At 39.3% G+C, this 9,933-nt stretch overlaps 2 protein-coding genes and 1 non-coding gene across 8 annotated transcripts; 2 read left to right on the plus strand and 1 right to left on the minus strand.

Annotated features, from left to right (window-relative positions):
• The first annotated feature begins 773 nt into the window (after positions 1-773).
• Positions 774-3,821, plus strand: LOC111786008 (serine/arginine-rich splicing factor SR45a-like). Of its 6 annotated transcripts, none has more exons than XR_002813735.1 (7): positions 776-947; positions 1,611-1,702; positions 1,808-1,916; positions 2,061-2,210; positions 2,342-2,441; positions 2,643-2,709; positions 2,787-2,843. XR_002813735.1 is itself a non-coding variant. In XM_023666358.1 (6 exons), the coding sequence occupies exons 2-6, from the start codon at positions 1,611-1,613 to the stop codon at positions 3,578-3,580; spliced, it is 1,212 nt and encodes a 403-aa protein (XP_023522126.1). In that variant the 5' UTR covers positions 774-947; the 3' UTR covers positions 3,581-3,821. The 6 variants fall into 6 exon arrangements, 1 of the variants encoding a protein (XP_023522126.1); XR_002813732.1 differs by having other exon boundaries at positions 2,357-2,441; XM_023666358.1 differs by lacking the exon at positions 2,342-2,441 and having other exon boundaries at positions 774-947; positions 2,787-3,821.
• Positions 3,822-4,139: 318 nt separating this feature from the next.
• Positions 4,140-8,794, minus strand: LOC111786009 (probable anion transporter 4, chloroplastic). Its single transcript, XM_023666360.1, has 9 exons — positions 8,643-8,794; positions 8,006-8,571; positions 7,405-7,631; positions 6,893-7,256; positions 5,813-5,857; positions 5,578-5,724; positions 4,759-4,896; positions 4,646-4,679; positions 4,140-4,488 (listed from the first exon to the last, which is right to left on the minus strand). Exons 1-9 carry the CDS (start codon positions 8,665-8,667, stop codon positions 4,301-4,303), a joined length of 1,734 nt encoding a protein of 577 aa, XP_023522128.1. The 5' UTR covers positions 8,668-8,794; the 3' UTR covers positions 4,140-4,300.
• Positions 8,795-8,815: 21 nt separating this feature from the next.
• Positions 8,816-9,011, plus strand: LOC111786010. Its single transcript, XR_002813736.1, has one exon. It is a non-coding gene; the product is annotated as a U2 spliceosomal RNA (small nuclear RNA).
• Positions 9,012-9,933: the final 922 nt, after the last annotated feature.

Genomic DNA, 9,933 nt, shown 5'->3' on the forward strand with positions numbered 1-9,933 from the left:
CACAGGGATCAACACCATCAGCGTCTGCCCCATCTGCAACATCTTCCGAACCTGCATCATCGTAGATCAACTCTCGAGGTGCCGAGGCTGGCTGTTGTCGATTCAGAAACTGAATATAGTCACTTGGACGAGGAGGTGCAGGACCTCTCTGAGTCGGGAAGGCGTTAGCCAGCCCCTGTTGTTGTCTTTGCCTTTGTTGTCATGACTTTATTATCTAATATGACACTCTTTTTACTCGACACAGGGTGAGCAGTTTGGATTTGTTGCTTCCATTTCCCAATCTTTTTTGAGGCGAAGTTTCGTTCTTGTGTTAGTTTGATCTAAAAATGAAATGGAAGTTAAATTCGTTTATTACTATTTTTAATTTATTGATTATCCAACGTTATTATTTTTACAAATTAGGAAATTTTTTTACAATTATAATTAATGAAAAGTTAATACATTAAATATTGTCTGGAAAATCAGAAATTAGAAAATAGCAAATTTTTGCACTATTTTTTCTGGTTCAAATTTACTCTTCCAAGGCTATCCTTTTTCCATTTTTATAGACCGTTGGATTATTTCTTCCGTCTGAAGATCGACAGGTGACATTCTACCACGCGCTTGATGCCCACGATAACATTGCGTGTGCTAGACTCTAGACTAGTATTTCCCGATTTGAAGAGGCATTTGTATACGGAAGCGAAACTTTTTTAATTGCGTTTTAAATTTTGATTTGATGTCCGATGCTCCAGAAACTTCTTTTGGCTTGGCGGGTATATATATCGCTTTTGCCTTTTTCGTACGCAAAACTCTCTGATGCTTTTACTATTGAGCTTGAGAGCCAGACGTTTTATTATTTTGCCGCGAATCGCCGTTCTGTAGGCCGCTGTGATTGAGTGAGAACTGAGAAGAACGCTCGGTTACCTTGTGCTTCGATTTAGGTTTTGCATTCGTTGATTTGTACGGTAGGTTCTTTCTTTTTCTTTCATTTGATGAATTTTCATGTCTTTTCGTTGTCTGAGATGAAATGTTGGGGCTCTGTTCTAAATTTTCATTTGAGGTGCCTATGATGATGTTTACGGGAAGAGTTAGGTTCGGGTTGTAATTCTCGTTGTTTTATGCGATTTGCATGGATATTTTAGGTGGAATTAGAATCATTTCGGAGTACATAATGTTTTAAGTCTGCAGTTCTTCTCTTTGTCTGAGGATGATATGCTTAGGGTTCTGATCCACATGTGCGTTTGATTCTTCTCACTATAACATTTATAGGAAGAATTAGGTTTGGATTATTAAGTCATTCATTTTAATCCTATGATTATTATAGTCATGGGAAGCAAATGAAGTGTTTGCTATAATTTTCGTGGATTTTTTCTAGTTTAAACAGAATCGGACCGGAGAAGGTGTTAGTAATTATCACTCTTTCCATTGGAAGTCATGGATGTTATATTTTTCTTTCTTTGATTGCGTTTCGATGAATTTTCAATTGGCGGTTCCTGTCTATACGCTGTTCTATTCGAGATGACATTCATGCTCAACAATACTATCATCGTTTCTGTCTTTGTTGACTCTTGTGCTTGTTCAGTAAATCCCTATCAAATTTAGTTTTTTCATGTTTGATCTGGTTGCAGATGTCGTACTCCCGAAGGTCTAGATATTCCCGCTCCCCTTCATATAAACGATCGGTCTCAAGGTCCCTGTCAAGGTCAAGGAGCCGTTCAAGGTATTTCTTGCTCATAACCATCTGCTTGCTTGGTTTTCCATTCTCTAAATCGTTAAGTGTGGTGCATTTATTTTTTATTTTTTGGCTACTTGATTCGTTTTTCAGGAGTCCTTCAAGTGACGTTGAAAATCCTGGGAACAATTTATACGTCACCGGTTTGTCACCTCGAGTGACTAAAAGAGAGCTAGAGAAGCATTTTTCTGCCGAGGGAACAGTACGTTCTTGGCTTCTTCTTCTTTTTCTTTTTCTTTCTTGGCTTATATACTTAGTGGCCGAGTATATCTTTTGTCCTTTTGTGTTGATGATTGAAATTATGGACTATTTTATCAGTTCTTGTGATTTTCTTTTAACTCTCCAGGTGCTAGATGTTCATCTTGTGGCTGATCCGTGGACTAGAGAATCTCGTGGATTTGGATTCATTACCATGTCTAGTAATGACGAGGCTGAACGATGCATCAAATATCTGAATCGATCTGTACTTGAAGGTCGTATAATTACTGTAGAAAAGGTAAACATTGAACCAAGTATTATTTCTTAGACTTAGGGTGCTTCTCATTATTACTGTTGTCTTGTTCTTTAACTTTGAATATTTACAAAATCTCTGGACGAGATTTGAATTTTGCTTCTATGCACTTGAAGTTTTTTTGACAGCAGGTGAGCTGTGTGTAGCAGCTCTTCATCAAACTCAAAACTACAACTAAACAATCGAAACAAACACATGAAGTCTCAGAACATTGGGGTTGTATGCCCTGCATCTCTTTATTTCTGCCAATTGAATCATGTGTTATCTCAGTATTTTAGCCCCTCTTTTTTTTTTTCTTTTTCTTTTTCTTTTTCTTTTTCCTGTTTGTCTCTCTACACTATGACTTCAGCCCCTGCTGGTACTTCTCTTAGATGGATGTTTGAGTTATCTCATTTTTTATCTTTAATAATTTGATAGGCTCGAAGACGGAGAGGTAGAACCCCAACTCCTGGGAAATATCTTGGACTTGTTAGAACAGTTAGTGGTGAGATTTTAATCTAATGCTGGCTTATTGCTGTGAAGTGTGTTGATATTTCTGTCTAATCCGTTTCATTCTAACAGAGAGACACAGGTCGTCGCACAGCTACTCTTCTCGGCGTTCTCCTAGCTACTCTCCATATAGAAGCTCGAGTTGCTCATCTCATTATTCATCTGATCGTAGCAGGAGTAGATCCTATTCTGTTGACCGACGCCAAAGATCGTTCTCCCCTTATAGCCGTCGAAGATATGATTCTCCGGACTATAGGCATCATAGGTCATATTCTCGATCCCGCACACCGTATAGGTTACCTACCAGGAGACGCGACAGGTCTTACTCACCTTATGACTGTTATTCGCCTGAACCTTACTATAGAAGGCACAGGCATTGGTCCCGGTCATATTCTCGATCCTGCTCACCGCATAGGACACCTACCAGGAGATGTGACAGGTCTTACTCACCTTATGATTGTTATTCCCCTGAACCTTACTATAGAAGGCACAGGCATCGGTCCCCTGAACCCTACTACAGAAGGCGCATGCATCGATCCCCTGAACCCTACTACAGAAGGCACAAGTATCGGTCAGTTTCTAGGAGCCTTTCACCGAGGAGGAGAACCTTAAGGAGCTACTCTCGCAGCCCCTCCCAGGAATCGAGGAGTAGTTATTCACATAGCATTTCCTCTGAACGAAGCAGTAGATCAGGGAGCTATTCACGCAGTGTTTCTCCTGAATCAAGGGGCTCAAGGAGTCGCTCTTGCAGCCATACCCCGAGACGACATTATGAGAGTCCACGTAAGAGAGGGCGTTCTGGTGGGAGTCAATCGAGAAGTCAAAGTGTGGTTTCAAGGTCTGTTAGTCCTGTTAGTCCTGCTTGATTGACTGATCTAAGGACATCCTCATATAGCCAAGATATGTTGGAATTGTTAATGGGAAGTGTCTTCTGCAGCTCAGTCACTAACTATTTTCTGTACCTGGCCATCAACAGCTTCATGGCCATGATTTACAACTATTAAGTGCCTGCCCGTGGACTTAATAGTGTCTGCGGGTGGAATATCATATATTTAAATTGTGATTTGGGACTTTTGCTATTAATAGTTTGCTACCATTTTCTGCTAATATTTTGATTTATTTAGCATGTATTTCCTATTCTGTCGGGCTTTGGTAGCTTCTGATATCACAGGAGACTGATCATCTCTCGTTAATAAGATGAGCAGAATTAGTTTAGTTGGGTGAATTGATGGTCTCCGTAGTTATGATGTTCCAATTTTCAAAAAATTTACAGTTCGGTTGAGCTCTTGGTTTCTCCATTCTCTTCAAATGATTGGATAATTTTGATCCGGTCGAAATCTGTGGTGGGGTCAGTTTCTAAGATCAAAGCCAGTTTGAAAATTCTATGCTATTTTACTAAGGTGTAACATATTTCCACACAACTCCTCTAAATAAAGCACTTGTATGGTATGGTATAATTTGATCTCCACTTGATTTTGGCTGGTTGATGACTACAAAAATTGTAAGATTGTTCGTTAAGAAAAGATCGAGCTATACATTGTAAGATTGGTCTGATTTTTCACCCACACTCAAAACTGCAGCCACTACTAATCAGTTTCTTCTTCGAAATTTACCCTCTTGCCCGTAGAAAACATGATGTAGAAAAGCGCAGCCATGAAATAGAGAGCAGAGGTTAGCAATAGAAATCCTTGGAAAGAGCCCACAAGCTCCACGAAGAAACCAACCCCAACTGTTCCCACAATAGCAGCAAGTGTCCCAGCAGTGTTGGAAATGCCTGTAATACAAGAATTTGGTGTCAATTTATCTACGAAGGAGAATGAAATGGGCTGAGTTAAAATTTTGATTCAAGCTGGTATGATGCCATTATGTTCGACTTCTTTTTCACTATGCAGTCGTGGGTTGTAGAAGTTAGGTTACAAAAAATAACATACCGTGAAGCACACCAGAGTATTGCGGAGCAATTTCCTGTCAAAGATATGGAGGAAAAGTTCAGAAGTGCAAGAATTGAAGGTTAACTAGATATCTCACAGATTTGATATTCCACCTGAAGGTTCACAAGGAAACCTGAGTGGCTGAAAGATTTCAGTCCAACTGCCAAAGTTAGCCACGCGGATGCAATTGATGCACTTCTGGCTGAAGTGAGGCCGATCAGGGCAACCCCAGGGCCGATAAAGCCTATCGACTGGCGTACGAACAAAAAAAGAAGAGAAAAAAGGGCATGAATAGCTGAAATTACAAGAGGTAATTGAGGACAAATACAGATGTGGAGGGCAAATAGAAGAGAAAGAACGTAGTAGTTTTCAGTTTCTAGGTATTTTTCTCGGTGAATCGCAACTGTATACAACAAGTAACTTCTTTCAATAGTCAATTAAAATAAATCCCATCATCCAATATCCCAAAACATGACCAATATCTGTTTGCTTCAACTCTTTTGCTAATCCTAGAGATTTGTCGATTTCAAGGGGAACGAAATCGATTAAATCCTAGTTTATATATGTGACAAATCTAAGAGTCCTGTCTTGCATAAAGAAAATCCAATTTATGGAGAAAAAGATCACAAAGAGTAGCAGTAATCAGCGACAAGATGACATGATATTGCAAAAGAATGAGTAGCTATTACAATGCACCTATGACACTACTAAGAGCTAAGTATATCCTAAATGACTAACAATTCAAAAGTACATAAACAATGTAAGACTTATTGTTTCTTAGGAAGCCAGAGCAAAGTGCTGCTTGTACATGATCCCAATCCTCGGTTAAATATTTCATTTCTACTGATTTTTTTTTTCTTTTTTTCTGAAAACAAACGGATTTCCTAGAATTCAATGAAAGCTGGTTGTAAAGAAAAGTAAAAAATGTTCACCTGCATAATTTTTCGAGTCAAGGTGATAGATGTACCACTTCGTATTAACCCATCTGACCACAATCCACCAAAATATCCCATCAGTGCCATCACGCTCCACGGTACAGCACTAAACCATGCTGCTTGTCTGAGGTCAACATGATACACCTGTAGTGGAAAAACACCGTCCGGTCATAAATTTCACAGAGAATTTATAATGTAGAACTTATAAACAAGTTGGCTACGAGTTCCTCACTGAGTTGAAGTAGATAGGCATCCATGAAAGAATCACGAAGAATCCCTGTAGGAAAAGAAATGCCATTAAAGTAAATGTAGTACATAAGTTTCTTCTCCCACTTCCTAAATACTCCATTCGCAAAATACAGTGAAAACTGAAATTATATGAAGATCATAAAGTGTATGGAGGCGGCATGAGTGTCTGTCATATGATAGAGAGAGAGAGAGAGAAAAAAATAGAAAAAGACATCTTTAGAACTCGTAAGATAGAACAAGTCCTTGTTCCAAGTAAGGTTGTAAAAAAGAGGCATCAATTAACCTAAGATGTGTTGAGGATTGTTGGGAGAGAGTCCCACATTGGCTAATTAAGGGAAAGATCACGAGTTTATAAGGAATACATCTCCACTGGTATGAGGCCCTTTGGGGAAACCAAAAGCAAAACATGAGAGCTTACCCTCAAAGTGGATAATATCATACCATTGTGGAGATCCGTAATTCCTAACATGGTATCAGAGTCATGCCCTTAACTAAATCATGTCAATAAAATCCTCAATTGTCGAACAAAGAAGTTGGGACTCTCATAAGTGTAGTCAAAAGTGACTCAAGTGTCGAACAAAGGGTGTACTTCGTTCGAGGGTTCCAGAAAAAGGAGGCGAGCCTCAATTAAGGGGAGACTGTTCGAGGCCTCCATAGGCCTCAGGGAAGGCTTTGTGGTGTACTTTGTTCGAGGGGAGGATTGTTGGGAGAGAGTCCCACATTGGCTAATTAAGAGAATGATCATAGATTTATAAGTAAGAAATACATCTCCACTGGTATGAGGCCCTTTGGGGAAGCTCAAAGCAAAGTCATGAGAGTTCATGCTCAAAGTGGACAATATCATACCATTGTGGAGAGTTGTGATTCCCAACAAGATGGATTTATCCATAAGGCTGTAAAAAAGAGGCATCTATTGAACTGAACTAAGATGGATTTGTCCATCTCTTTGTCATGTAAAAGCCACAGAAAATTTTGGCTAACAGATCAGTCAACATCTTCATTACAAAAGCCCACCAGAGAGGATCCTACGAATTAAATGGAAGGAAATGAGTTTGAGCAGTACCCAACTATGCATAGCATTTGCAACGATGAGAGACCATGTTGGCATTTTAGAAAGTAGCCGCTTGAAAGGAGGAATCACAGTGGTCCTGGGTACGTTCTCGACCACTAGAGGTTGTTGCCTCTTGTTCAGTACATATTCTAATTCGTATTTGGATATCTGAAGATTCCGATCAGGAGTACTGGATATTGCAGATAACCATACCAAAACCCATAAGAACCCTGACAACCCAAAAATAACAAATGGTCCAAATATACCAGCTTGAGACATTAGGATTGGAGAGAGCATGAGCCCTATGGCACTTCCTAACTGAAATCCAGCCATTGCTATACCAACGGCCCTGGCTCGTTCTGTTGGAGGAAACCATCTACACGGGAAAGAGAAGGGTTTATAACATAATTTGGTTTGTGGTCATCTAAAAGTACAAATCAGGAAGCTGATAATCAAATGATCCATCACTGGCCTTAACACCATTGTTATTTTAAATTAAGCAGAAAGTTCAAAATCAATATTACCTAGCAACCATGTTGTTCATACAAGGAAGGGCCACACCTTCAGCAACGCCAAGCAAAGCACGCATGGCAAGAAGTGCCCATAATGAAGTTTCAGCGGCCCAAGGAGTTAGAAATGTGGCCAGTGACCACAAAGCCACCCCCCAGGCCATGACCGTCTTGCCACCGTAGTAGTCCACCAGCGCTCCGCCGGCTATTGGTGAAACAAAATAACCCCAAAGGAACGATGACTGCATGAAGTCCAATTCGTTAAAAGTTGCAGGCGATAACATTGTTCAAATCATATACTGTTAGATTCCTAATAGTGCTAACTGAAGTCTAATCTAGAGAAAATAAAATCTCAAACTTGCAATAAATAAGTGATAGAAAACCGATCAGCTAATGGTTAATTTGCGACGCCTGGGAAATTGTCATGAAATATCATACGAAGAATCATAAATAGTCACTACTTCCATCAATTCTATATCTTACACCTGCCTGTAGAACCTAAAACTCGCAGAAAAGATAATACTTCACTCCTAGAGGACTGTGTTGCGGAAACAAAACAGAGGAAGAAACCAGCTATTGTTCTGCCGCAAAAGTAATTAATGAGGAATACAGCTACCTGAACTATGCCGGCGAACGATCGACTCCAGCCATGGGATAAAGACAACGGAACAATAGCTACCGACATCACAACCCGATCGGCGTTACAAAGCGCAAGAGCCAAAGCAAGCATGGCCACTACCTTAACCCTCTCAGACGTGATAAACTCGAAGAAACTCGGCGCCTCGACATCCTTATCCTCAGCAAACGAACCGAACTGAGCATCGTTCGAGGAAACTCCAATTCGAGACGGAAGAACGAATCCAGAAACCAGCGACGAACCGTTCCGAAGTCCAGAACCGGGGGGATATCCCCCCGACGAGAGGCTTCCGGTACAATTTCCCTTGGTCAATTGGAAAGACCTTGAAGGCAATTTGAATTTCGCCGGTTCATGTTTGATTGGCTTAGGGCTCCGGTCACCGGAGAAGCCCCGACAGCGTACCGGACCGCCGAGAGCGATTGCAGAGTTCATAGTGATCGAGAGACGGAACCACTGACCACCGCGCGACGACTGAGACAGGCCTGGATACTGCGAGTTTGAGAGCGGACTCCGCCCAGTATTTGCGTTGATTACCGAAAATACCCCTAAAATGTTTCAGACTTATATGGTAAAATGTGTAAATAAATGAATATTAGAGGGGTAAGACTGAGATTACGTGTTTCCATGGTCCAGTCCATCATATTGACCTTGACGGTTCCCCTTGGTTGTAATGTCGTTCGGGAAATGTAAATAGCACCTACTTAATTTAATTTGTCCCACATCGGAAATATTGCAGGAGGACTGCACCAAATGCCATTATAAAAGGCGCCCGAGATTAATTAATTAAGCATACCTTTCTCGGCCTTTTGGCTAAGATCAAGTGTAGTATCTGTTCTTATCAGTTTAATATCTGATACGTGGGCCATCGGCCCACATGATATTAAATTAATTTTTTATGGGGGAGGGCCCACCACGGTAGCTTGCTACTGGGGCCCTCGAGCGTCGCCCTTGCGTTGCACTATATCATGGGCCTGGCGCACCCCTCCAAACCCAGTAATAAACATCTCGCAACTCTTCCAGATTGTTCAGAATTTACCTGGTCGTGTATTTATCTTAACTAAGTTTAAGATATTAGGAGGAAGAATTCCATTCATGGTTACGGGTATTTCTTAATAAAATATGGTACTAAGGTAATAATTGAGGTTTGAAATCAATATACCCTGATATTTCGACTTTCAAAAATAATTTTAAATAATATAATGCTTTAAAAATACTTCGGCACTTTTATAAATGGGCTACAAATGTTGGAAGCCTATTTAAAGTATGATCTAGAAGAAAAATCCTCTTTCAATATTTCGTTAATTATTTATCTTATTAAATACCCAATGACATCGAACTACCAACGTCAAATAGGTCCTCCAACATTTTATTATTATTTTTTTTTTTTTGAAAAACCAATAATTTATTAAGCATAAAATTAATTAAAAATCAATAATTTATTAAGTACAAAATTAAATTAATAGGATCATAAATTTTATGAAAATCAAATTAATAGGATCACAATTTTAAACAGAATAAATAAACCAAGTAGCTATCAAATTAATAGGATCACAAATTTGAAACAATATTCGAATAAATAAACCAAGTAGCTATTAGGCATAAAATTAAACCAAAGAGTTATAGACACAAAATAAAAATATTGAATAAGTTACTAAACACAAAATAAAAAAATTTGAATAAATAAATATCGAATAAGCCAATGAGATTAAATATTGAATAAGCCAAGGAGCTATTCAAAGACAAAATTAGTTTGTAGTTTAGAGAATTATTACGATACTTATTTCACACCCACTTAAATAAGGTCACACCCACTTAAATAAGGGAGACACAACTTATGATTTAACTCGATTTTTGCAAGTAGTAGCTAACATTTTTAGAAACTTGTAGTAGCTAAACCCTAAACATTT

The sequence above is a fragment of the Cucurbita pepo genome, unplaced genomic scaffold (genome assembly GCF_002806865.2).
Source record: "Cucurbita pepo subsp. pepo cultivar mu-cu-16 unplaced genomic scaffold, ASM280686v2 Cp4.1_scaffold000915, whole genome shotgun sequence".
NCBI classification, from domain to species: domain Eukaryota; kingdom Viridiplantae; phylum Streptophyta; class Magnoliopsida; order Cucurbitales; family Cucurbitaceae; genus Cucurbita; species Cucurbita pepo.

Coding starts and splice junctions, on each gene's coding strand:
- LOC111786008 (XM_023666358.1), top strand. CDS start 1,611: ATGTCGTACTCCCGAAGGTCTAGATATTCCCGCTCCCCTTCATATAAA. Junction 1,917..2,060: donor ATTTTTCTGCCGAGGGAACA/GTACGTTCTTGG, acceptor TTAACTCTCCAG/GTGCTAGATGTTCATCTTGT. Junction 2,710..2,786: donor ACTTGTTAGAACAGTTAGTG/GTGAGATTTTAA, acceptor TCATTCTAACAG/AGAGACACAGGTCGTCGCAC.
- LOC111786009 (XM_023666360.1), bottom strand. CDS start 8,667: ATGATGGACTGGACCATGGAAACAC. Junction 8,572..8,642: donor GGACTGGACCATGGAAACAC/GTAATCTCAGTC, acceptor GAAACATTTTAG/GGGTATTTTCGGTAATCAAC. Junction 7,632..8,005: donor CGTTCGCCGGCATAGTTCAG/GTAGCTGTATTC, acceptor GACTTCATGCAG/TCATCGTTCCTTTGGGGTTA.